We start from the raw sequence: 23,309 nt of genomic DNA on the forward strand, positions 1-23,309 counted from the left end.
TTCTCTCCTCCCCCACCCCCACGCCTTGAGACCCTTACGGGTGAGTAGCGCGCTGTATACATTTTTTTGATTGATTGATTGATTGTAGCACTAGGCCTTCAAACTCTGGGCGGATGTCAGGAGGCCGCTTTTCACTCAGCAGCCGCACCCCGCACCATGTGTGACTTTGGGGCCTTAGGGTTTGTTGGCATCCACTAAAATGCAGTTAAGCCCCTTGTTATGAGTCTGGGGCAGGCGCCAACAATCACGGGCATCCACGGTCTCCTTTTTGTGCCTGGGAGCTGCCACAAGGTGAACACTGTACCGCTGTGCCTAAGAGTGGGAGCGACAGCAAGAACAGTTTGGAATGCCATGGGGGGGTGGAGGGGGACACTCACCACTGAGGCGGGCTTCTCTGTGGGAACCCTGACCTCACCATCTGCTGGTGCCGCTCTGGAGCCAGAAAGATGCCCTGTTCTGGGGCCGCACATTCTAAACAGCGCAGCCGGACTGTGCCATCTTATCTCATTCGGGTGCCTCCTTTGTGTCAGTCTTCCTGATGCACCTTCTTTGGTGGTAGGGTGAGAGCACCGAGGGGTCCACATGGCGTCCGCAGCCTCCCGGCAGTCTGGAGAGAGCTATGCGAGGCGAGAGCTGTGGCACAAAGGGCGCTTTCTGCTGCTGTGTACGGCGGGTGGCGGAGAAACAGAGAAGCACATCTTAGCTACCTGCCATCTTGGCCATGCCACTAATTAAACTTTAAAGTGAGACAACAGGCTTTCCATGCACAGCACACCCCAGCGTGATCGCTTAATGCTGTGCTGTAGATCCCCTAGAGCGTGCCACGTCAGGTGGTTGGGAACACTGTAATTGCATGAGTTTTGCATTTATTGCGGTGATGTGAACAGCAGCATTAAAATGTTAGTCTCACCCCAGATGTGTGGTACTTAGCCGGACTGTTTATTATTTATATTGGATATCTGAGGTGTGTATGGGAACCATGTTGCCTATCTTTTTTTCTCATCTGTTTAGTTATTTGTTACTTTATAATTCTTATGGAGTACCATCAGGACACTTAAATGCATCAGAGTGCCCTTTTATGACTGTGGAGCTTCATGTTTGCTGCAAGTTTGCCTTGCCTGTCCATTTGTTTCTGATAGCTATACATTTTCTGTTTTCTCAGTTGTGTGCATGTTAATGATTCGCTTGCTCCAGTCCAGAACCTGATTTAAAAGAGGAAGACAAACAAAGCTGTCAATAATCACTTCAGTCAAATCTTATCGTCTTAAATGTTTTTTCTTTCTCTGCAGTTGGAGATGGATAGAGACGTCTTCTCATTGACACTTTGTCACTTTTAAAATTAATTTTAAAAGTGACCACAAAAACCAGCCTAGTGGAAGGAAACTGATCAGAACATGGAAGGATATATTTCATCACAGGTACTACATATTAATTTTTCCACTAGTTACAGACATGTTTTAAATACATTACAGTTTTTTCTGTTGCAAGTGAAAATCATTGATGTGTGAGTGCTTGCTATGCCACTAGATTCAAGCTAGCCTGGCTGATGAAGGGTGATACCCTGAAACCGGCCCTAGAATTCTTGTTTCTGGTCCGGGGAAGACCTGGCTTGGCAGTTTGGGCTGGACTGTTCCCATGGGGAACAGGGTCAATACTGATTTGCAAATGGCTGGGTCTAAACTGGAATGGCATGGCAAGCAAAAAAAAGTGATGGATTAAACGCAGATCTGTGACTGGGGGTGAATGTTTGATTTGTTCTGCATTCTGTCCATCATCTGTTGTTTTTGCATGTGTGAGTTTTGGAGAACATGGCATCTTATCCCCTCTCACAGTGGTCCTGTGATTCTAATCATTCAATTACCATTGTTAGGGTCTTGGCCTGCGGTTGAATGATTGAGAGAGAGATGCTCAAACTAGTACAGCGTCAAGTTATTCATGTCTCCGTTGTTGCTGCATTGCATTTGAGACAACTTGCTAATATTCCAAGAGACCACTTTTACGCCATTTCTTAGGACCAGAAAATTGTCCCATGGTCCTTTTAATACGTGTGTCTCATCTGTGCAGGAATAGTAATGGATTATGGGATAGGCCAAGATGAGTTAAGGTCTAACCTAGCAGTGAGAGTGACGGAGACAATTGTCATGGCTGAATGATATTCCTATATTATTGTGTCATTTATGAGTTCTAGATTATGGAGTAAATGCAAAGTAAGAGAGAGATTTTGCTGTCAGCACTAAGATAAACATAGTGTTACAGCTGAGGGATAGGCATACCATACAATCTGTATGTATATATATTTCAGTGCTTTAAAAAAACACAAAACTGGCAATTGCTTAAATTACTACGGGCCTCGAAAAACACACTCGCCCACTCGCTATGGCGAGTCATACTTTGTCAGGTCGAGCTATTTTTAGTGTGTACTTGTCCCTTCTGGCAGATTGACAAAGAAAGGGTGTTCTGTTCAGTCAGAAAGTGAAGGAGCAATAGAGACACCTTTAAATCTTCTTATTTTGTCACATTTGCTTTGTGTTCAGAGACAGAGGTCAAAAGTCAGTGTGTTTTAAGATTACTTTTCCTTCTGACTGAAGAGTTCCAGGATTTTGTTAGGTGAACTTTCTGACCTGCTGTACAAAGTGTGAAATGACAGGCTGTAGAGTGTCTGGTCTTGCCTAGCACACATTTAGATCAAACTGTACAAACATTTCAAAATATATTTTAGTAGTTGTGAAAGCCTATTTTTTTGTACTTCTGTGTGTTGAAAACAATATTTTAATAGGATGAAAACAAATCAGAACACTACTTGGTGATGTGTAAATGATAATGTGTGTTCTCGTGGGTGCTGCTATCCAGAGCATTGCCTCTCTCACATTAGTGGTCCTGAAGTTGGGTTTTAATACAAAAACAATTGCCTCTATGGAGCAGGAGTAGTTGGGGCCGGGCAGTTTTCATCTGTCCGTTGTGTGACACAACCACACGTGCCTTAACAAAGCCGTCGGAACCAAGACCGCGTCTTTACCATGCATGCTTTACCGCGAATATCGTTGTAATGGCAGGCTTAGTAAAGGAGTATATGGTAACGGCATGCGTGGTTGTGTTATGTAAACCCCCCCCCACCAAAAAAACTACCCCAACCTCACCAGCCCTGGGGGCTAAAACGACTTCACCCCTAAAAACCTCCCCCAAAAACCTTAAACCAGCCCCTCTCAGCCCTAAGCCCTAAAACCCTGCCCCTGCAAAAAAAAAGAAAAATACCACAAACCCCTCAAAACAGTGGCCTATTACAAAAAAATAAAAACTACCCCGAACCCCCACCCGTCCTGAGCCCTAAAACCTTCCCCACCGATAACAAAATAATTACCCTGAAACCCTGCACTCGCCGTGAGCCCTATAACCTTCCCCCACTCCTAAAAACGTCCCCCAAAACCTGACACCAGCCCCTCCCCGCCCTGAGCCCTAAAACCCTGCCCCTGTGGAAATAAAATACCCTGAACCCCCCCCCCCCCCAAAAACCGTGGCCCCTGTTATAAAAAAAAAAAAAAAAAAAACTGCCCTGAACCCTTCGCCCACCCTGAGTCCTGAAACCTTCCCTCTTAAAAAACTAAATTACCCTGACACCCCCACTCACCTTTAGCCCTAAAACCTTCTCCCATTCCTAAAAACTCCGCCCCCCCAAAAAACCTAGCCCCAGACCTTCCCCTTCCTGAGCCCTTAAATCCCTCCCCCATGTATAAAACAAGCATTTGCAATGCACTGGGTCTCGCATTTGCTCGAGTTGCTCCTAACTGGACTTTTCTTGCCACTTAACTTGAAAATTAACAGTAAAACAGCTGACATAAGTGAGGCGATTCAAGGAGAGCGTGAAGTTTGCTTGGAGTGAAGCGTATTGGGAATCGTGCAATTATCCATGTAACAGGGACAGTCTGCAAGGCAGTAACAAAAAAGCCCAAAGGAGAGACAAACGTAAAGCATTTACTAGTAATAACAAAGAATTTTTGAAAGGCAAGCTCACGAACTAGTGAAAGTGATGGGGGTGCGATGAGGTTGGTTAAAAGCCCACAATATTTACAACAGGTCAAAGCGCTTGCGCGCACAACCTAAAAACCTCAAACCAACTGAAAAACAAGATCTACGGTACAGCAAAATGCAAATATAATTCAGCAGGAAGACTATCCCACACTCAAGTGACATGTGTTGTTAATAATGAAGAGCACCAGAAATGCCTATTGAAGGAGAAACGGTTCGCCATCCTAATACCGTACAGCGAGCATATCTGAAAAGTTGAATTCATAATGTAAATCATAATATGTAAATCACAATGTAAATCCACAAGGGACGCTGTGGAAATACTATAGAAAAACTCTTTAGTCTCATTTCGATGCAACTTGATTGTGGAATGAAGGGGAAAAACTATAGTTTAATTTACATTCACTGAATCACTTCTCACAGTCATTCAAAGATACAAATATCATTGGACCAAAGACACATTGTGCCCGGATAAGAAACTGCTGAGGGAGTAAGGTCTGGTAACAGTCTTCCCTGTAGGTCAATGTCAATGAACGGCACTGCTCCATACAAGTATAAACATCCTTGATCGTGCCGGGTGATCTGTGTTATTATTATATGATTACATGCAGAAGATAATTCCAGTGAAATTCAGAAAAATTTGCTGCTACCTATGATAGAGGAGAAAAGCCCCCTGAATTGAGACCAGAACTGTCTGTGCAAGGCCCAGTGAGAACCATACAAACTGCCCAGTTCATGGGCAGGTTTTCCTATTCTGCCTGGCCCTTGTTAAGTCATAGAGAACCACACAAACTGCACATACTTAACTATTTTGGGAGTATTTTTGTAGCCCTCTTTTGATCTGCAGGCAAGTTTAAATAAAAGGGACAGGTTTTGCCTGTTTACAAAAGAGTTGTATCTAGCATTATTGTCTGGGAGAGCAATTTAAGTGAGAAAAAGGTTAGCAGCTGAAACCATAGAACATGTGGTCAGCATGCGCACTGATCAAGGCAGACTGCTTGTGCACATACTTGACATTGTGCCAAGAATAAAGAACTCTGCAAATCATTAAGTCATGCATGCCGACCCACAGAGCTTCAGGCCCTAAATACTCACCTGGGTCATGCACTATTGTGGACGCACAGATCCATGCTGGCGACACGGATCTGAAAATTTCCCTCACTGTGCTAGGAGATGGTAATAAACGCTGCCACAGCACTGAACATATTCAACCGTGCAGCCCGAAAGAATAACAGCCGAACATGGTCCGAGAATCAGCACACTCACTGACGTACCAGGAAAGCACCTAAGTGATATTTGGGGGACGTTCTGACGCCAGACAGAACTCCGCCACGTTTTCTGAGCGAAGAGGAAACTCTGCTCTTGCTTTGCTGTCTGCGAAAAGAACTTCACAACAGAACATGTGTTTAACGTTTCAGTTTCTTCCTGCTACAAGTGCCATTGAAAGATTCACAAGGAACAGTATTCCAAAGAGGCAGGGCTTGGACCAAGCCAAGATGGCCACAGATCACAGAGCTCTTCTCCCCACCAACACCCCCCCACAACACAATGTGTCGCCACGCTGTACACCAAAGCTCACTCTTCCCTAAAGGTGCTGAGATAAATGACACGCTAATACATTGCCGCAATCAAACTGCAGGAGACCAGTGATCGACTGTATCTGACGTGATGCTGAAATCTTGCCCTCTCCGCTGCTGATAATCCAAGAAGTGTAAACACAGCGAGCTCAAAGGTCTGACTCAGGCAGTCAGAATTAAAAACGAGCTAGAGCTATTAGCAGTTGTAAACTCCCAACCAGACTTTTCTTGCCACATTAAATGGAAAAAAAAAGCGCCTTTGCAATGCTACAGTTCACTCGTAGTGAAACCTATCGGCAAAAGTGCAATTATCTACGTAACCGGCAAAAGTGCAATTAACTATGTAACAGGGTCGATGGCATGGAAAGCGCTCAACTTCTGCCAAGCGAGATCACACTGCGAAAAAAGATAAAAAGTAGTCCACAAACTGGACAGAAAACAGCAATGCCACGCATGTTTTCAGTACTGGGTCTCACTGCGCTTGAGGAAGGCTAACCACCGGAAAAGGCATGACGTATGCATGCCTTCCACTAATGAAAGAAAGCAGATTTTAAGAGGCAAGCCCACGAACCAATGTAAGACACTGACGTGATATGGACGGGGCTCCAAGCCCTTTTCTAACTACTAAAGCGTTTTCCAAGCAAAACACATGCGCAAGCGCATGCAACGCAGGCTCGACCCTAAACAACTACTCCGACCCACATCACCCACCCTAAGCCCTAAATCCACCCCACTAAACTACCCCCAAATCCTGCCCCAGCCCCACTTACATCGCCGTGTCCTCTCCCGATCATCCTGCTCCGCCCATTCGCACCACTAATAAAAAAAAAAAAACTACTCCGACCCCCACCACCCACCCTAAGGCCACCCCTCAACCCCATCTTACCTCGCCATGTCCTCTCCCGATCCTTCCTTGCACCACGAGACCGCTCTCTGCCTTAGGCATATTTGTGGTTAAGGCAGACATGCATGCAACCGTTGTTAAGGCAAGCTTTGTTCTGCTTATGTGCTAAATGTAAGCGTGGCTTAGCCTGCCTTGTTTAGAGCTTTTCCCCATCTGTTAACCCACAGTCTGTGTTGATATCAAGGTCTAACTTTAGAAACTTGGCATTGTTGACAAGTCTAGGATTGAAGCCGGTAAGGATGATTTCAGAGCACCAAATTTGTACCTCTGATTGTTTTTGGTTATGGAACTTAATGGTAAAGTAAAATGTGAAAGACTATACTTGTTTAGTGTATCATTGCAAACTGATTCTCTTTTAAATGCACTTTAGAATTTTCAAAATGATTTTAATGATCTAGGTTGGCCTGTTATTAAAGTCTCCATGTTTTGGGCAAGATGATCTAATGAGCAGAGGTGATCTCCCCATGTTTACTCAAGTTTTGCAATATATAGAATGCAGAATTAGCAGTCAGGTCTGTTACAAAAGTGAGTAGTTAACCACTAACCCACTGTAAAGTGAGAAAGAAGTGACTCCTGACCTTAAAAGCATTGAAATCATTGTGACCTGTCAGATTCCCTTTTTCCAAAGATCTTTTTTTCTCAATTTGCTAATATTCAATTAAGAAAATGCAAATAACATTTCACTTTACACATACCAGGCTTCTGCTTAGGGTACTTAAAAGACCTAGTCAAAGTTTGAAACATGCCAAAAACCCATTTAATCCACTGGGTTCCTGCCAGTTACGGTCTGTCCTAGACACAGAACAGAAAAAGTGTTACTGGTTATAGTAAACACACTTCATCAGATTTTTGATGGTGGAGAGACCATCGTGCTGGTGTTGTGGGACTTGTTCTCTGTTTTTGACACTGGACCCTAAAAACTGAGCTAGAGGAGTATAGTGGTGTTTTACCAGTTATAGTATGTTTTATACTAGGCTACTGCTTAACAAATGTAAAGTTCAGTCAACTGTCCTCTATCTACAGACAGTATCTCTGTATTAAACTTAGTACTATATCTGATTAGGTAAGACAGGCTTGTGTTTCAGTTATATGGTGACTAAAGTTAAATGTTGAAGGTAAAGATGATATTGGATATTTAGAAAACTTAAAGTCCTGTTCAAGCAAGACAACTTCAAGACTTGGATAAACAACATCTCATTGCAACGAAATGCAGGCAAACAGATTATTGTTGACATCAAAAACAAGCTGCACAAGTCTCTGTGTTTCTCTGTGAAACTCATATTAAATCACCAAACCAAAGAAATAATCTCAGGTCTTCCTTTATGAGAATCTTTTATGTCTTATACATAGTTTGAATTATGCTTATAAAGTTGCTCGTAATTAAACAGAATAGCTCCTGAAGACTGTTCCGCGTAAAGAAGGCTTCGTAAATATTTCATACTTCTTACTATGAGATCCTTGTATGAGCTTGCTGAAGGACAGAGGTAGATTTACTGCTAAAACAGTAAGAATAATGAAATAATAATGGAGGACTTACAAAAAAATCTATGCAATAACATTACAACATAGAAATGAGGATCGTAAACATACATTACTTACAACTTTAGTGAGCTCCTAATTAGCATCTTTGAAAGGTTGTTAAGCTCATGAAATATAACATTAATGTGGCCATGTAATGTCAAGTAGTGAAATGTTCATAAGTGGAATATCAAGATCATTTTTTTTTTTTTTTAAATCTTAATTTGTATATTTAAATTAACCCCCAGGCTCTTGAAGTGTATTTTAACATTAGAATGCAATGTTGCCCATCTCAAAACGGTGCCATTAATGGGATAAAATTTCCCAACATGGAGAATCCCTCCCTGATGCCATGCTTAGGACGGGGGGGGGTAGCTTTTCAGCCCCTTCCTTTGTTTACTTTGTAGGTTTCTCCTGCGTTGGTGAAAATCCCCTCCCCCTTTGTTGCTTGCTGTCAGTGAGTAATGATTCCTTTATGCTGATTGTCGACTGAAGGCTAGCCACATTCACACTTTGACCTTTTCAGATCAGTTTGACCATGGACTATGGTGAAATACTGTGAAAACCAACAGACAAAGAGGAAGATGTGATTCTTCTGGATTGGGAAGTGTTTAAACATTGAACAACTGCTAGGTTGCAGTTTTAGGCTGGCAAAGAACACCATCTAGGCTTTTGGGGTAAAGGGTAGTTGTCCTGTCCTGAAAGAAATGAGCTGGGTTTTCTGTAAGCAGAGATGGTCTCCTGGTCCTGAGATCTCTAAAAAGGCCAGATAACTACATAATCTGTGTGGAGAATTCCTCCAGGAACTGAGAGAAGCAAAAACAAAGATGTGCAGGACTGACTACATTAGGTAGCCATTGTTGTTTCAGTCTACAGCTTTTGAGTTTGGGGATTTATTTTATTATTTTGCGTGACTGGAAACTCAGCACCCAAGGCTTACACTAATTGAGTTGCCCAATCTTACATTTAGAGCCACTGAAGCAATGAGCTAGACATAACATTGCAAGGCTGCTAAATGTTATCATTTTTCCTCTGTCTTATAAGCCAAATCATTAAAGGGATAGTTGTTTATGTGGTAGTAAATGACCTGACTAGTGTGTAGTTCCCAGAGTCTTTTTGAGCATAGCTCCATAGACTAACATTGGCCACAGGACAGGGCCAGTGTTGTAGAAACTTTTGAGCGTAGTGCATGAGCACTGTATATAGGTTTGTTGTCATAATGTGATCCCAGAAGGTGCTAGAACCTTCTTGTTCTCTCTGTTTAGCACATTGTATTTGATAACTGTTGTTACCGGTAAATAAAATTCCAGTGTTCCTTTAAAGATGAGTATTGCGTTTATCAAGTGTTGTTTACTATGCCATTGTATTTCCATGTTTCTAATACCCAGAAGTCATAAAGTAAACTTTCACCGCTTTAGGTTGGTGCTTCCGGAAAACCATATGCATAGGGGAGTATCTTTGTTATCTGACTGCAGTGCGTCAGTTTTGGTAGCACTGGGATGCTGTAGAGCACACTAGATACTGTCAAATATGACAGCCAAGGGATCCCACAAAAAAGGCCTTACACGCATACTTTCTTTAGGCAGACAAGAGGAAAACATAGGAAGAGAAAGCAAGATACATCTAAAATCAAGATAGACACAATCTTATAGCAAAGCTTAGTCAGTATTGTGCTCCTTTTTGAGCTTGAGTATTCTGGATGTAAAATCCATTCAGACTTGAACCAGCTTGTAAACAAGGTTTCTGTTATGTAAAAGAAATCAGTTACCAGATTCTATTTTGTTGCAGAACATGTAGACATTTTAGGCCAGAAGCTCAACCTAGTATGATTCTCAGCTCCTCTTAAGGGGTTGATTTCTTCATTCTGTAATTGAGATTCAGGGTAAACTTTTCACCACACCGGAATCGCATTCTGTAGCTAACCAGTAAGTATTAAAGGAGTATCGGTTTACTGTAACAATCAGAATGCTTAGCAAGAACTGGTAGATTGGTTATAAATAACATTTGAAAGAAATTCAATAATTACTCACAACTATATTTTTGAAGTTGGGCTCAGCCAAAACTGATGTAATATGATAAAAGTCTACTATGTTTTAACAGTGGCATTTTCCTGCCCCTTTTGGAGAAACACATTGTACTGGGTTGTAACAGTATCATGTGGATTTATTTTGATATATTATTTGTTATTTGGTGCTAGTGCATGTTGTGCCCTACTTCACATTTTCTCGGTGACCCATTAACCTTTTCTCATTAGAATTGTATTGCTATTTCACTTGTCTGATGAATTGTTACAAACCATCAGTCATAGGAAATTATTTCATCCCACTGATAGGGACTGAGTTGATGTGGAACAAGAGTACTGGAGGGGCAGAGTGTGCATGCCATTAGTTTGCTCACAAGCTGGCTATTTGGAAGTATTCCTGTTCATAATATTTACAGGTCTTTTGAGCAGTGAATTATCAAGATGTGCTGTATGTTTGGGAAAGCTGCAATCTCAATCTTGGCATCATGTAGCGTATGGTATTTCTATTGCTAGAGACGTGTCCGCTAAAAGCAAGATGTACTGTATGTTTGGGAAAGCTGCAATCTCCATCTTGGCATCATGTAGCATCTGGTATTTCTATTGCTAGAGACGTGTCAGCTAAAAGCTCATTTAGAATTAGTTGTTTTATTAGCTGTAGTAGTTTGCTTTCACAAACCACTTGAGATGCAGTACCTTCAGGAGATGTCACTGCACTGACACTTAGTTTATAGACGTGCTGTGGGCTATGGGAGCTAACTGCTGCCTAAGATGAGGTTTCACAGCACACATACTGAGTTTTTGTCATTTCAGGTCTCCGTGACGTTCAGTGACGTGGCTGCCTATTTTTCAGAGAAGGAATGGAGACTACTGGGAGACTGGCAGAAGGAACTGTACAGGAGAGTGATGAGGGAGATCCATACGGCTCTAATCTCCCTCGGTAAGATGACACCCACTAGCCTTACTTCCTAGTGAAGACTGCAGTGACATGTTGTCTGTATCTGGTGCTAGCGTGCATGATCCTTAGTAAGTAAACTTACAAGGGGACGTCTATAGGTCGATGAACCTTTTGAATCGCATGGAGTATCCTAGTCATGCAGCGATTACTAATCCAATAATCAACATTAATAAATCAATGTCAACAATTGAATAACCAAGAATGGAAACCCTAATTACCAAAAATAACCATCACTCACTGGAAAAGGTTAATAGTTTTTATTCCCTATTAATTACAATTCTAATCAAAACCTTTATATTCCTTTTATTGATCAAAGCTTTATTAAACATCACAAAAACATTATTCACCAAAAGAATCACAAGCGATCAAAGCAGATCACAGCACAGTTGGTACCTAAAAGAAAAGGCACAAATTAATCAGTCACATTATTATAGCTACCTATCCAAGATGGATCAACAACGAGTCAGTCTTCATGCCCAGGTCATCAGTAATCAGAAACGTATCAGGCTCACAGAGAGCAAGCCCAGTTATCAGCACTTCAGACCGCGCCTCCTGACGTCATCAACTTTCCCCTCTCCGCTCCCCTTGTCATAACTTTTTATTAGGGTCTCTCAGTCCGTCCCACTAATTACTAATTGGTCAACTTTATCAGAAGTTATGACTCTAACCTATAGTTTTTGTTTACCGCATTTACATGTCTACTTAAGCTTCAAGTTCCATTAATTTTATTGGTCCTCCTGGTGATGAGAACATCATCCGGCACTTTAGGTAACAAAATTGTTGCATACGAGTCTTTGGTCAGTGCTTCCATTGTTCAAGTCCTGGGAAAGTACATTTAGCCTACACTACACGTAATTGTATCAAATTGTCTTCATCTCCTGTCCGCTGGTACATTTTCAGAATGTTTTAGCAGAGCCATCTGAACTCTGCACAGTTCAAGGTCCTTCCTCCTGGTTACCAGTCCTTGCAAGCCTCGTCGAGTCTTTGCGTTGTGAGCAGGCAAGGCCCAGTAAAACCAGGCCTTTGGTTCGGCTAAGTTAAAAATGCGAATTAACACAAAACATAGGTTATACGTCCAGTTATGATATATTAATACATTTTACATATATTTCTCTCATATTTTAGCATCTTGTTAATACACATTGTGACCACTCCCGGTGGGCACATTTTGCTCACACATGTTATTTTCTAATATCTCTTTACTTATGAGATTTTCTTCATTAATAAGCACACTAGTCATTAGAAATTTCTCAAATTAGCATATCTGCTCCATCACTGGTAATTATCATCATAGCAGCAATTTGCTTATGGTTGTACGAAATGAGCCGGTGGCAGATGTTTCGTAATGTAATGCAGTTTTGCTGAGTTGTTTTGCAAACTGGAAATTAGAAAGGACTGAGCTGTGAAAGGTTGGCCATGCAGAAGCACCTTGTACAAAAGAATATTGTAATTTGTTGTGCGGTAGAAGATTAACACATGAAGAACGAATGTGTGTATTTTCTTCCTAACACCTTTACGTTAATTGCAGGTTTAGGCACCCAAAAGGAATGAGACTTCTCTTGTAGTTTCTTCTTTTTTTTTTTTTTTTTTTTTAGCTGTAAATGTTTTTTTTTTTTTTTTGATGCCTCACACTCACCTTTTATATACAAAATCGATATTAGTGGATTTCAGAAGCATCTTATTGCTTCAAATGAGCACATTATTTTGGGTGGTGAAAGTATTGGACCTTTGTTCTATCTAGTATCTGTCATTTGGTGCCATTTGTGTGTAATGTCATGTGCCATGATGCACTTCCTCAGGATTCTGTTGGTGTCAGCTGGGAATCAGGAGAAGCTACCCAGGGCTGAGCTGTTAACACCAAGCTCCTGGAAGGGCACAGATTCCCTTACCTATCTACCTAGCGTCTGTACAGCTGTACATGGTAATACATATTTCCAAATATATACAGGTGAAAAAGGGCCCTTTTTGGAGTGATCACCCCAATGTTTTTTGAAAGAGGCTGCTGGTTGTTGACTCGGAATGCTACTAATCAGGCCCACTGCATGTGATGTGATGTGGCTCCTAAAATCTGATAAAATTGACTAACCCCTAATTGGCACAGTTAACTTTCCTATATGGTGCATATCATGGAAAGGTAAATATCACTTGCGGTATTATTGTGCCATCCACTAGTGTGATAAAGGAACATGGCTTTACGCCTATCATTGTAGCCTGATTGTTTCAATTTACATGCAGCCCGACCTGTGAAAATAACCTTTTTGGCAGGGAAATTACCTTCCTTTTAAATATTAGTAAGTCAGCCCTATGTAGGTCTTGTAGCCCATAAGGTAGTGTGTGTAGTATTTAATAGTGAAACATGTTGAAATTAAATATTACCATATCCTTGCAGTGACAAGCCTGGTATACTTATTTTCACTATGAACATTGGAATGTTGGAAACAGTGGAGTGCTCTGGGCTTGTAATTGCCAATAGAAGCCCAGAGCTCCATCATTCCAATGTTTTTGTTCACAGCTGTTGCTGTGAACATAGGCCTCACGGAGCCCGAGGAGTTATCAGTCCCCTCAGGCTCCGTGAGACCTTTGATTTATTTATTAGAACAGTGGTTCCCAACCTGTGGTCCGAGGACCCCTGGGGGTCCACAGAGCCTCCTCAGGGGGTCCGCGACTGCATAGAAAATTAAATAATATTAACAGTTTAGGTCCCAGCAGTCAGTGTAGGGACTCCCCGGATTCCAATAATGATTCAGTTGGGGTCCCTGGGTTCCAGTAATGATAAAGTGGGGGTCCACAGAAGTCAAAAGATTGGGAACCACTGTATTAGAACATTCTGCCCTCTAGTGGCTCGAGTTCTAATAGCCTTATAGAACTCCATAGTTGGGCTAAACTGGCATTAAAGTCCTGCTCTGTTGTTAAAGGCCCCCCCCTTTGTCTCCTTTAATGCTGGAGCGTGCCTTTAATGGCCGGTATAGCCCACTACGACAGGCTATAATGCTATATGAGGCTGCCAGCAGCTGCCAGACAGTGCTTCGCCATAGTAAGATGTGAAAACAGCTCAAAAAGCAGATGACTGGATTAGGCTTGTTGACAGGATAAGTCAGGTGTCCGACAGGTGATCCCTATCAGCTCAGGAAGAGCATTTGGTGATGCTCCAGGAACTTCATTAATTTGAAAGGGACCGAGGTAAAGCTTGCCTATTCATATTTTAGTGTAACGGGAAACCTAAGGAAGGAGAAGCCTTTGTTCTTTAGGCCCAAAGTAGCCCGTTTGGTACCATCCTAGTAGGAGAGGGAGCTAGTGCCATAATCTGTTTAGGGTAGCTCAGGAGGAGGGGGCTATTAATTTCCTTAAACATACTGCTGCCTGGCACACAAACTCCTCCAAGGGCAAAAGGCCTGTGCCATGTTGAATTTCACTTAGAGACTAGCGCGCTCTGGGATATTTTGCAATAAGGCAAAGAGAATGTGCTATAAAAGTGGTCAGGGTTGTACCTGGGAACTTTTTCCTCTCTTTGTTAGGGAGTGTTCAGGAGTCATCCCCACCCACTGGCTAGTGACAGAAAGAAGGACTGCACCTGTTGGTTGAGACTTATAAGGGGACATGAAAAGCGGGACCTGCTCCTGTGTGCACCCAGGACAAGAACTGGACTGCAAGGGTTTGTTGACTGGCCTCCTGTGGTGCTCAAGGACACAACAGGCTTCAGGCAGCCTTTTTACTGGGTTAACCAGTTGAAATTGGAAGAGGACTGGACCCTGCTGGTGGCCTCTGCTGGAGTAGGTTCTGACCCTGTGCTATCTCTATGGTCCTGGGACCCTTAGCTATGTCCAGTTAGACTTCTCTAACAATCTTAAAGTTTGGGACTTTCAGCCCTTTTGAGGACTCTGTCCAACCAACCACGTCAATCATCCAAAGGCGTGACTTCGCTGGACAAGTAAACCAAGTGGTCCTACTCATAACTTTTTGTTGCTTGGAACAACCTGTTCAGCAGATCCTCGCGACAAGCTTATCTGACTTAATTGGGACCTACCTGGACACAGCCTACCATCTTGCCCCGCTGGAGGATTCTGCACTTAAAAAAAAAAGTGTGAACAAAGAAATCTTGGCAGGCATGAAAAATATCAGACCAACAAGGAGCTCCCTGGGCAGAAATGTTTTCCCTGCAAAAAAACAATGGCTTTAGCTGGACCTCGTCCAACAGCTATCCTGCTTTGAGAGAACTTCATCACATACAGTCATACAGTCTGCAGCCTGTCCCTGCTGAAGAATTTTGACTTTCATGTCAGAGACTAAGCCTTAAGGTAAAACTCTCTTAATTCTTCTAAAAATAATATCATCAGTTCCCAGTACTGGGTGTTTTGTCATTTTGGTGTCATTATGTTCCTTACATTTCCATCTGTATGAACTAGAGTGGGATTTTTATTAAGTTGTGTCTTTGACATTTTTAACTGTTTTGGTACTTTTAAATGCTGTACACATGTTCTCTAAGTGAAGCCTGTCAGCCATGTTCCACAGCTATAAGGGGTGAGCTCAGGTTTCAATTATTGAAACCTTTTGCTTGGACCGAACAAATTAGTGACTTTATTGCTTGTGGTGGAGTAACATCCACATGTCACAGTCCATTATGCAATGCCTTGTTCAAATGGACATCTTCATATACTGAACACTTTTTCACTAAACACAACGCTGCTTACCAGTGCAGGGGACATGTCCAGATGGAAGAAGGCCTATGTGGAGAGTTGTGTCCAGTAAAGAGTGCATGACTCAGGCTAAAGAAGGTACAAAGAAAATACATAAGACTGAGTATGCTATGTGTGCCTGATATCATGGACTGTCATACAGCAGTTTCAGGAAGATTAGAACTGTAGTTACCTGTGTTTTAATGGAGTTAGATGATGCTGGGCTGCCCAGAATGCAGCTTTTTTTGAGAAACGCTGTTTCACAAGAATTTTTACATTATATTTTCCCTAATCTTCCAAAGTGCAGCTAGTTTGCCAGGCTGGAGGTAGTATGATGTATAGGACATTTTTCAAGAGTTTGATGTTGCGAAGAGCACACAGTAACATAATGTGAACATGTGTGAACATGTGTGATACACTGCATTAATCTGTGAATTGCCAGAACTTTTTCCACTGGGAAACAGATGTTACATGAGCACAGTGATCCTCTGTAGCATTGAAGTGTGTGATCTTTGCACCTTATGCGTGGGATTTAAATATAAGAATATTAACCTTTCAATGACAATGACAATGTGTTTGAACATTTTGTGTATTGGAAAAAGAATTTGTTCGTATATTACAGAATGCTATTTATTTTCAAGGAGAATGGTTGGGTACCATTTTGACTGAATACAAAATGTTAAATGTTGGTATTTTTAGGTTGAGCACAAGCGTAAGACCTCTTGTATACCTTTAAGTATACTTCTTCTGTGTGCTTCCAGCTATTTCATTTGTTAGTTTCAGTGTCATTTACAAATCCTTGCTTGCTAGTGGTCAATCATGGCTCTTTGTCCCTCCTGCTTCTGTGTGGGAGCAGGGATCTTCTACTGTATAATTATGCTTTGTCCTCTTTATCTGGTCTATAGGGTACATTTTTTACTTTGTTTTCTGCCCCTTTCCATGGAAGCTTCCCTTTTCATTTGCAGAGCATTTTTCCTGTGAGCTTAACTGTAAACAAGGCTACAAATCAGGCTGTTACCTTGGTCACATTTGGTCTTTGTGGGCTCTCTCCACTCTCTCTCAGCTGCCTGGCTCCCGCCCTTCCTTGGCTCAACCGTGCCAGTGCCAGGAACCCCACACACACTGTCTGCCAGAGCACCTCAGTTCTTGCAGTCAGTACACTGCTGCTCCAGTACTTGGACCTCGGGTGCAGCTCCATCAGTGCACCGCAGTTCACACACTCCAAGCCCTCAGCCGTGCCAGTGCCAGGAACCCCACACACACACTGTCTATGACCCTGGTTGTCTGGCAGTGGAGGAGATGGTAATCCACCAGGGCAGCCCTGCGGATTACGACCTTGTTCTCCGACAGCCTTTTCATGGCAGTAACGCCACCATGAAAAGGCTGGCGGAGAACAGGTTGGCGCACCCTGCGGGCTACAGCATTGCCACCGGCTCGATTACAAGCCGGAGACAATGCTGTAGCCTGCTTCCCGCTAGGCTGGCGGGCAGAAACAGAGGTTTCTGCCTGCCATCCTAGCGGTAAACTCTTGCTAACTCCGCTAGGGTGGTCGCCACAAAGGTGGCGGCCACCTTGTTGGGTTTGGCGGACGAGCTTACCCGTCTGCCAAACTCTTAATTAGGCCCTCAGTGTCTCATGGTGGTTGCTGACGGAAAACGTAGTGGGTAAATACAACTATGGCAGAAGGCAAGAGGTGTCTCTACAGAGTAGGTCACATTTTATTCCCAGCAGGCTAATGGTTCTGTAGCAGAGATCTGTTTGTAAGTTGCTGGTTGCTCTTTTCAGTCTTAGTAAGATAGTTTAGTGCGTTAGTGCACCCACTGCAGACCTATGTGCATCTTCAGCAGTGTCACATTGCCTGTCAGGCAGGTAGGCATTGCTGGATAGTCCAGCTTGAAAGGACCAGCATGTGTTAAATAAAACGCAGAACAATAACATGAACACTCCTTAGGACACATGCACTCACCTGCACAAGGTACTACATGATTTGGTTTTACACCCCACCTAATTAAAATTTCACCAGCCACCACTGCCTCTGGAACTATCAGGACTGCATAAATGTTGAAAATGTTTCTCGATTCAGGTGACCTACGATTTTTTTTTGTGTGTATAAGTTTTTATTGCCACTTATACAATATCAAGACGAAGTAATAACAAATCGACATGGCAGCGTGACCATGATATCATGTGGTATTGCAATCATCATCAGAGTTCCTTCTTCAGTCTCTGGGTCCCCATATAAGTTTCTGACCCCAACATATAATTAAATTGGACACTAGTCATATTATTAACAGTGCACTCCCCCCAGCCTCCACTTATGAGGGATGAAATCCAACCTCAACCTCTTGTGGGGAGTCCAAACCCCTACATTACACAGATCATGGCGGACGTGCATAGGAAGGGGTCCAGTGAGTCTGTAAGCATCGCAGCCCAGGCCTGCAAATAGGTGACTTAAGTTGAAGGGAAGAAACCAGTATGCCCGGTCAGTGAAAAATATGGTAAATAAATGTTCTGACCAAGTCAGAAATTATATTGGGCAGATCCGGAACAATGCAAGATCACCCATTTGCAGTCTTAAAATCGTATCTGAATGTGCTCAGTCGTCTGGCTATCCTTCATTTCTGGCCATCCTTCATTTCTGGCCCTGTGAACATCAATGTCCTTTTGGTTACTAAAACATTGCTTTGGGGGGGCGTGGGCTGGCCGTCGAAGAAAATGGCCGCCTGAGAAAAGATCTCCGCGCGCCGGGCAGGCCAAGCTGGCAGAGGGTCTCCCCCCTGCGATCCTGACCCCCGGTGTGGCCTCCCGGCTGGTGGAGAGAGGGGGCCTCCGGAGGGGCGAAGTTGTGGGACCCGAGCGACGGCAGCCACATCCGGAGACGTGGGAGTGAATGCGGCCTCCGGGCTTTCGCGGCGCCGCACGGGCCTGGGGCGCGTCGCGATGGAGGCGCCCGGATCGGCCCTCTTCTGCCTCGGCTCCCCAGGTGCTGGGGCACCGCACTGCCCCCTCGTGCGGAGGGGGGGAGAGGGGACCACAAGGAAGATGGACCACCGAGGAACCTGGTCCTGAAGATGACCACGGCGGAACAGAAAAGCACAGGCAAAGAAGCACTATCCCACAAGGACTAAATAGTGCCTGATGGGTGAGATCCCCCAAGCAGCATTATCCAACGAAAAGACCCCACCAGCAGCAAATAAAGGGCACACTCCCCCCACCCCTTGTTTATGACCTAGCGCGCGAAGAATAAGACTCTCCACGACACCCAGAAGGGGAGCGGGGGAGAAGGGGGAAGGAAGAAAAGGGGGAGACAGCGAAAGGATTTCAAAGAGCAACGGAGGGACAAAGATTTCACACATAAGGAACAATAAAGAAGCAAAGAAGGGGGAGGAAAGCCAGAATAGGAAGAAGAAAGGAGAGCAGAACACAATAAGAGGGGTATAGGACCTTGAACAAAACGTGCTGCACTACGCAACCTGACCCTCCAGCCAATTGCCCTCCCAAAAACAAGGACCATTGTACTGGGTATCACAACAAGAGACTGATCTACAATAAAACATAGACAAGATGCCCCCCCCCTGTTGCACGCTGCACCACACTCAAATTCGTTGATCTCTCTTCAGCCCTATATCAATGGACCTCTATCAGAAACTGGGCGTATTCTAGTCCTCTATAGATCACGCTCTAAAGCTTGGCAGGTCACAGCAGGACACCAAACCGAGTAGGTACCTTATCTACAGATCCTATACCCCAAGGTATGACCCATCCTCGGAAGTCGAGGAAACTGTCCGTAGATCTGCAGAGACTCATACAAGTTCTCGAGTGCTAGCTCTTAAAATAATATCTTCTATCTGACTTCCACTCCTTGAGAACAATGCCCAATGACAAGACCGCAAATAAACATTCTCGTCAACTGCTATTCTCGGAAGCCATTGATCAACCCAAAGCTATGACGGCACAAACGGCACCACAGGGACATACATCTCCCCCAGTAGATCAACCCACACTAGATGCCACAGATCGTATACTGCAAGAGATTGCCTCAGTTGGACGGCGCCTGGAGGTAATGGACCTAAAAATAACAGACCTAACTTTGGCCTCCTCCTCAATCCGCGCTGATATAGCAGGCTTCAGAGAAACAGCAAACAACCTAGATCAGCGCCTGTCGGCAGTAGAAGACCATATAGCAGCAACCCCTGATCAGGAAGAGGAGCTAAAGTCGCTCAGAGCTAAACTCACTGAACTGGAGGACCGAAGTTGTAGAGACAATGTACCCTTTTTTGGTATACCGGAACAAAAAGAAGGATCCGATATCAAAACCTTTCTTAGCTCACTGCTGACCAACCACTTCGGCATAGAGTTTTCACCACCTCCAGAATTTCAGAGGGTGCACAGAATTGGTCCCCCACACAAAGCGTCTACAAATAAACCGCGCCCTATCATCGCATGTTTCCTGCGCCATGAACAAGCCCGCCAGGTCATCTCCACAGCTAAAGCACGACAACCGATATCACTGGATGGACACGAAATCAGAGTGGCGGCAGACTTCTCGAAGTTAACGAATGACAGAAGAAGAGCATTTCTTGTCCTACGTCCGCAACTAAGATCTCTAGACATCAAGTATGGTCTTTTTGAACCGGCACGTATGTGGATCACACACCATGGAACATCCAGAGACTTCACTGACCCCGAGGACCTCAGCGCCTATCTGCATAGTGTGACCTCGCAATCTATGGACACCGCCCCCGGCCATCTGGACTCTCCAGCGCCACATACAGAAACTGCTATTAGCTTGTCAACTCCATGGCCCCAGACTCAACGTCCCCCCTCGCAAAAAAGAGGCCGAGGATATGATCGGCCCCCAAAGACACAGGAAGCCCGGGAGCACATCCTGCAAGCAGTGATTGATCACACTCAAGATACGGGCAGAGACAAATCCCACTCCCCCTTGAAACCATCATCAGAAGATCAGCATGCTGAACACTAAGCTCACAGTAGGACAGATGACCCGGAGATCCGGACCTGCTTCTAGACCATCTACTCTCCACCTTGGGACAGATAAGTGACATACCCATCCACCCTATCTGCTGCTCACCCAGCAGGGGGGTGGGGGCCTACTAAAAACACATTTATCAAATGCTGATTGCCGCAGTGTAACACATAGGACAAGCCGTATCCATTAACTGCTGACCCCGCCACGGCGAGGAGGCCAACCCAGGTTCTGATGTGGGACGGGGGGGGGAATATCACATAGGAACCAGGACAAGGAACAGATAGGATTAGACTTGTGGGACACCACACAGCATCACCCCCAACCTCATTAATGGGGGAGCGCTTAACACAGTCATACTCAAGTCACACGTACGCCCCCCCTCTTAGGACAGACATACACAAACGTTAAGATACACACCGCACCCCCAGCGCCGTGCAGTCTCGAACACTATTCATTTACTGGATAGACGGCTCATAGGGGAGGTCAACCTGATGACCCGCTGGCGAGGCCTCCCCCTCTTCCTGCCCCCCCCCGCCGTCCCAGGAGGGGATGGGCGGACCACTCAATACCCTAGGCCCAAACAGCAGCAGCGTAATAATACTGATAGCATCCTTTGGGAAAGCCCCAACGCCCCTACCCACTAGGAAAACCTACAGATGATATTAACAGACGACAACCGCCCCTACTCTTACTGAAGACAAACCACAAAAGGTTCACCTGCAGAACAGCGCAGCTAACTCTTAGGCATATAACAACCGCACTGAAGAGAGCAATGAGACTAACACAACTCGGGGTCACAGTGGCTCCGAAGCTACCACAAGGGACATGCTCCCGGGGGATCACTCAAAACACAACACCGTAGGCCATCATAAGATACTACGGATTTTCACATTCTAAGATGTCTTAACAGATGATAAGCACAGAACTTGTAGTGGGAGGTCCTGTGGCGCGTAGCCCCGAGCCCGTCCCTGTTCCCCTCCCCCTCCCTCCTCATTCTTGGACCCTAACATTTGTAGTGAGTATTTTCATACTCTGACCAATTTCCACTCTCTATTCTTTTTTTTTTTTTATTCTTTTATTATTATTATCATTTACTTTTTCGTTTTAGTGAGGTTCCTGGACCCACTCCTCTCTCCACTTCTATACTTACTCATACCCACGCAGGAGTCGCTGTCCGTCTCTCTCTGCACATTCCACAATATCTCTCTCCACCCCCCCCCCTTTTTTTCCTCCTCTTCTATATTCTTCGTATTGTGACCAAGGGGAACTCTCCCAACCTCCCAAGGCCTAACTGAAAAAGAAACCCATATTCCTCGCCTCTCAGACCGATCATTACTTACTTCCTGGCCCTACCACACGGACCATAACATATTCAATACACCATAAACCATGACACATCCGGCACCCTCGGGATCAACAACTCCACTCACGGCCCTGTCCTGGAATGTACACGGCATGACCCATAGACGGGCCGACAATGTACGTTAGAAGACACAATAACGCAGGCCACGGGGAAATACACACAGCAACCCACCCCACCCAATCGCCGCTCCCTAGAACAGGCTAAAATGGATCTTAACACCCTCTACACCTCACAGGCAGAATATGCCCTACAACGGCTGAAGGGAAGACACCATGAGCACGGAGAGAAGGCGGCCCGCTTATTGGCTGCCAACTACGATAACGGGAAACAGCACTTGCTATACCGGCACTACGCACCCAGGATAACTTACTCATCACACACCCCCAGGCGATTGCAGAAGAATTCGGCCGGTACTACCAAACTTTGTATTCCTCAGAAACATCGGAGGACATTGCCCGCTTAGACGCATTCCTGCAGAGGACGCATATCCCCCATCTTACAGATGAAGGCAGGGGACATTAGTAAGGAAGAGATACAACAGGCAATAGCTAATCTATCATATCACAAAGCACTGGGGGAGGATGGGTTCACATCTGTATTCTATAAATGGACGGGAACCGACACAGTAGATGTCTTATACGAGGCATTTCAAGGGGCCGAAAGGGAAGGCTCCATACATCCTATGTCTAATAAAGCCACTATCACAGTCTTGCCGAAACCCGGAAAAGACCCACTTTTCAGCGGAAGCTATCGTCCTATCTCCTTATTGAACGGAGATATTAAAATATTAGTGGGAATACTGGCCACTCGCCTAAAAAAAAAGTTATTCCCTTGTTATTCCATCACTCCCAAGTAGGCGTTGTGCCGGGCCGCTCCTCCAGGAATCACCTCCGCACACTCTTCCATGCCATTTGGACTGCCCGCGATACACGAGAGGAAGCCTTAGCCCTCTCGTTGGATGCCAAGAAAGCATTCGACCGAATAGAATGGTGGTACCTCTTCGAAATCTTGAAACGATTCGGGTTAGGAGAAGGTTTCATTAACAAGGTGCGCCTCCTATATGGCTCCCCGACAGCACAGGTAAACTGTGGGGGGTTCCTGTCGGACACTTTTGCGATCCGGAGTGGGACACGTCAAAGATGCCTACTATCCCCCCTCCTATTTCTACTCGCGGTGGAGCATCTGGCGGCAGCTATCCGTAGTTCCAACCTCATATCAGGAATCCCACTACCAGGCGGAAAATCTGACATATATTTATACGCAGATGACATCTTACTTACCCT

General features: G+C 44.5%; 1 protein-coding gene across 2 annotated transcripts in view; it reads left to right on the forward strand.

The window, feature by feature from the left end:
- Positions 1–23,309, forward strand: part of LOC138246165 (zinc finger protein 1 homolog) — a 70,689-nt gene that overhangs the window by 35,769 nt on the left and 11,611 nt on the right. For both annotated transcript variants that reach the window (XM_069200477.1, XM_069200478.1), the window contains 2 exons: positions 1,290–1,418; positions 10,856–10,982. In XM_069200477.1, coding sequence (XP_069056578.1) covers positions 1,395–1,418; positions 10,856–10,982 — 151 coding nt within the window. In that variant the 5' untranslated portion in view covers positions 1,290–1,394. The remainder of the gene's footprint in view (positions 1–1,289; positions 1,419–10,855; positions 10,983–23,309) is intronic.

Source organism: Pleurodeles waltl, chromosome 7, assembly GCF_031143425.1.
Source record: "Pleurodeles waltl isolate 20211129_DDA chromosome 7, aPleWal1.hap1.20221129, whole genome shotgun sequence".
Classification (NCBI taxonomy): Eukaryota; Metazoa; Chordata; class Amphibia; order Caudata; family Salamandridae; genus Pleurodeles; species Pleurodeles waltl.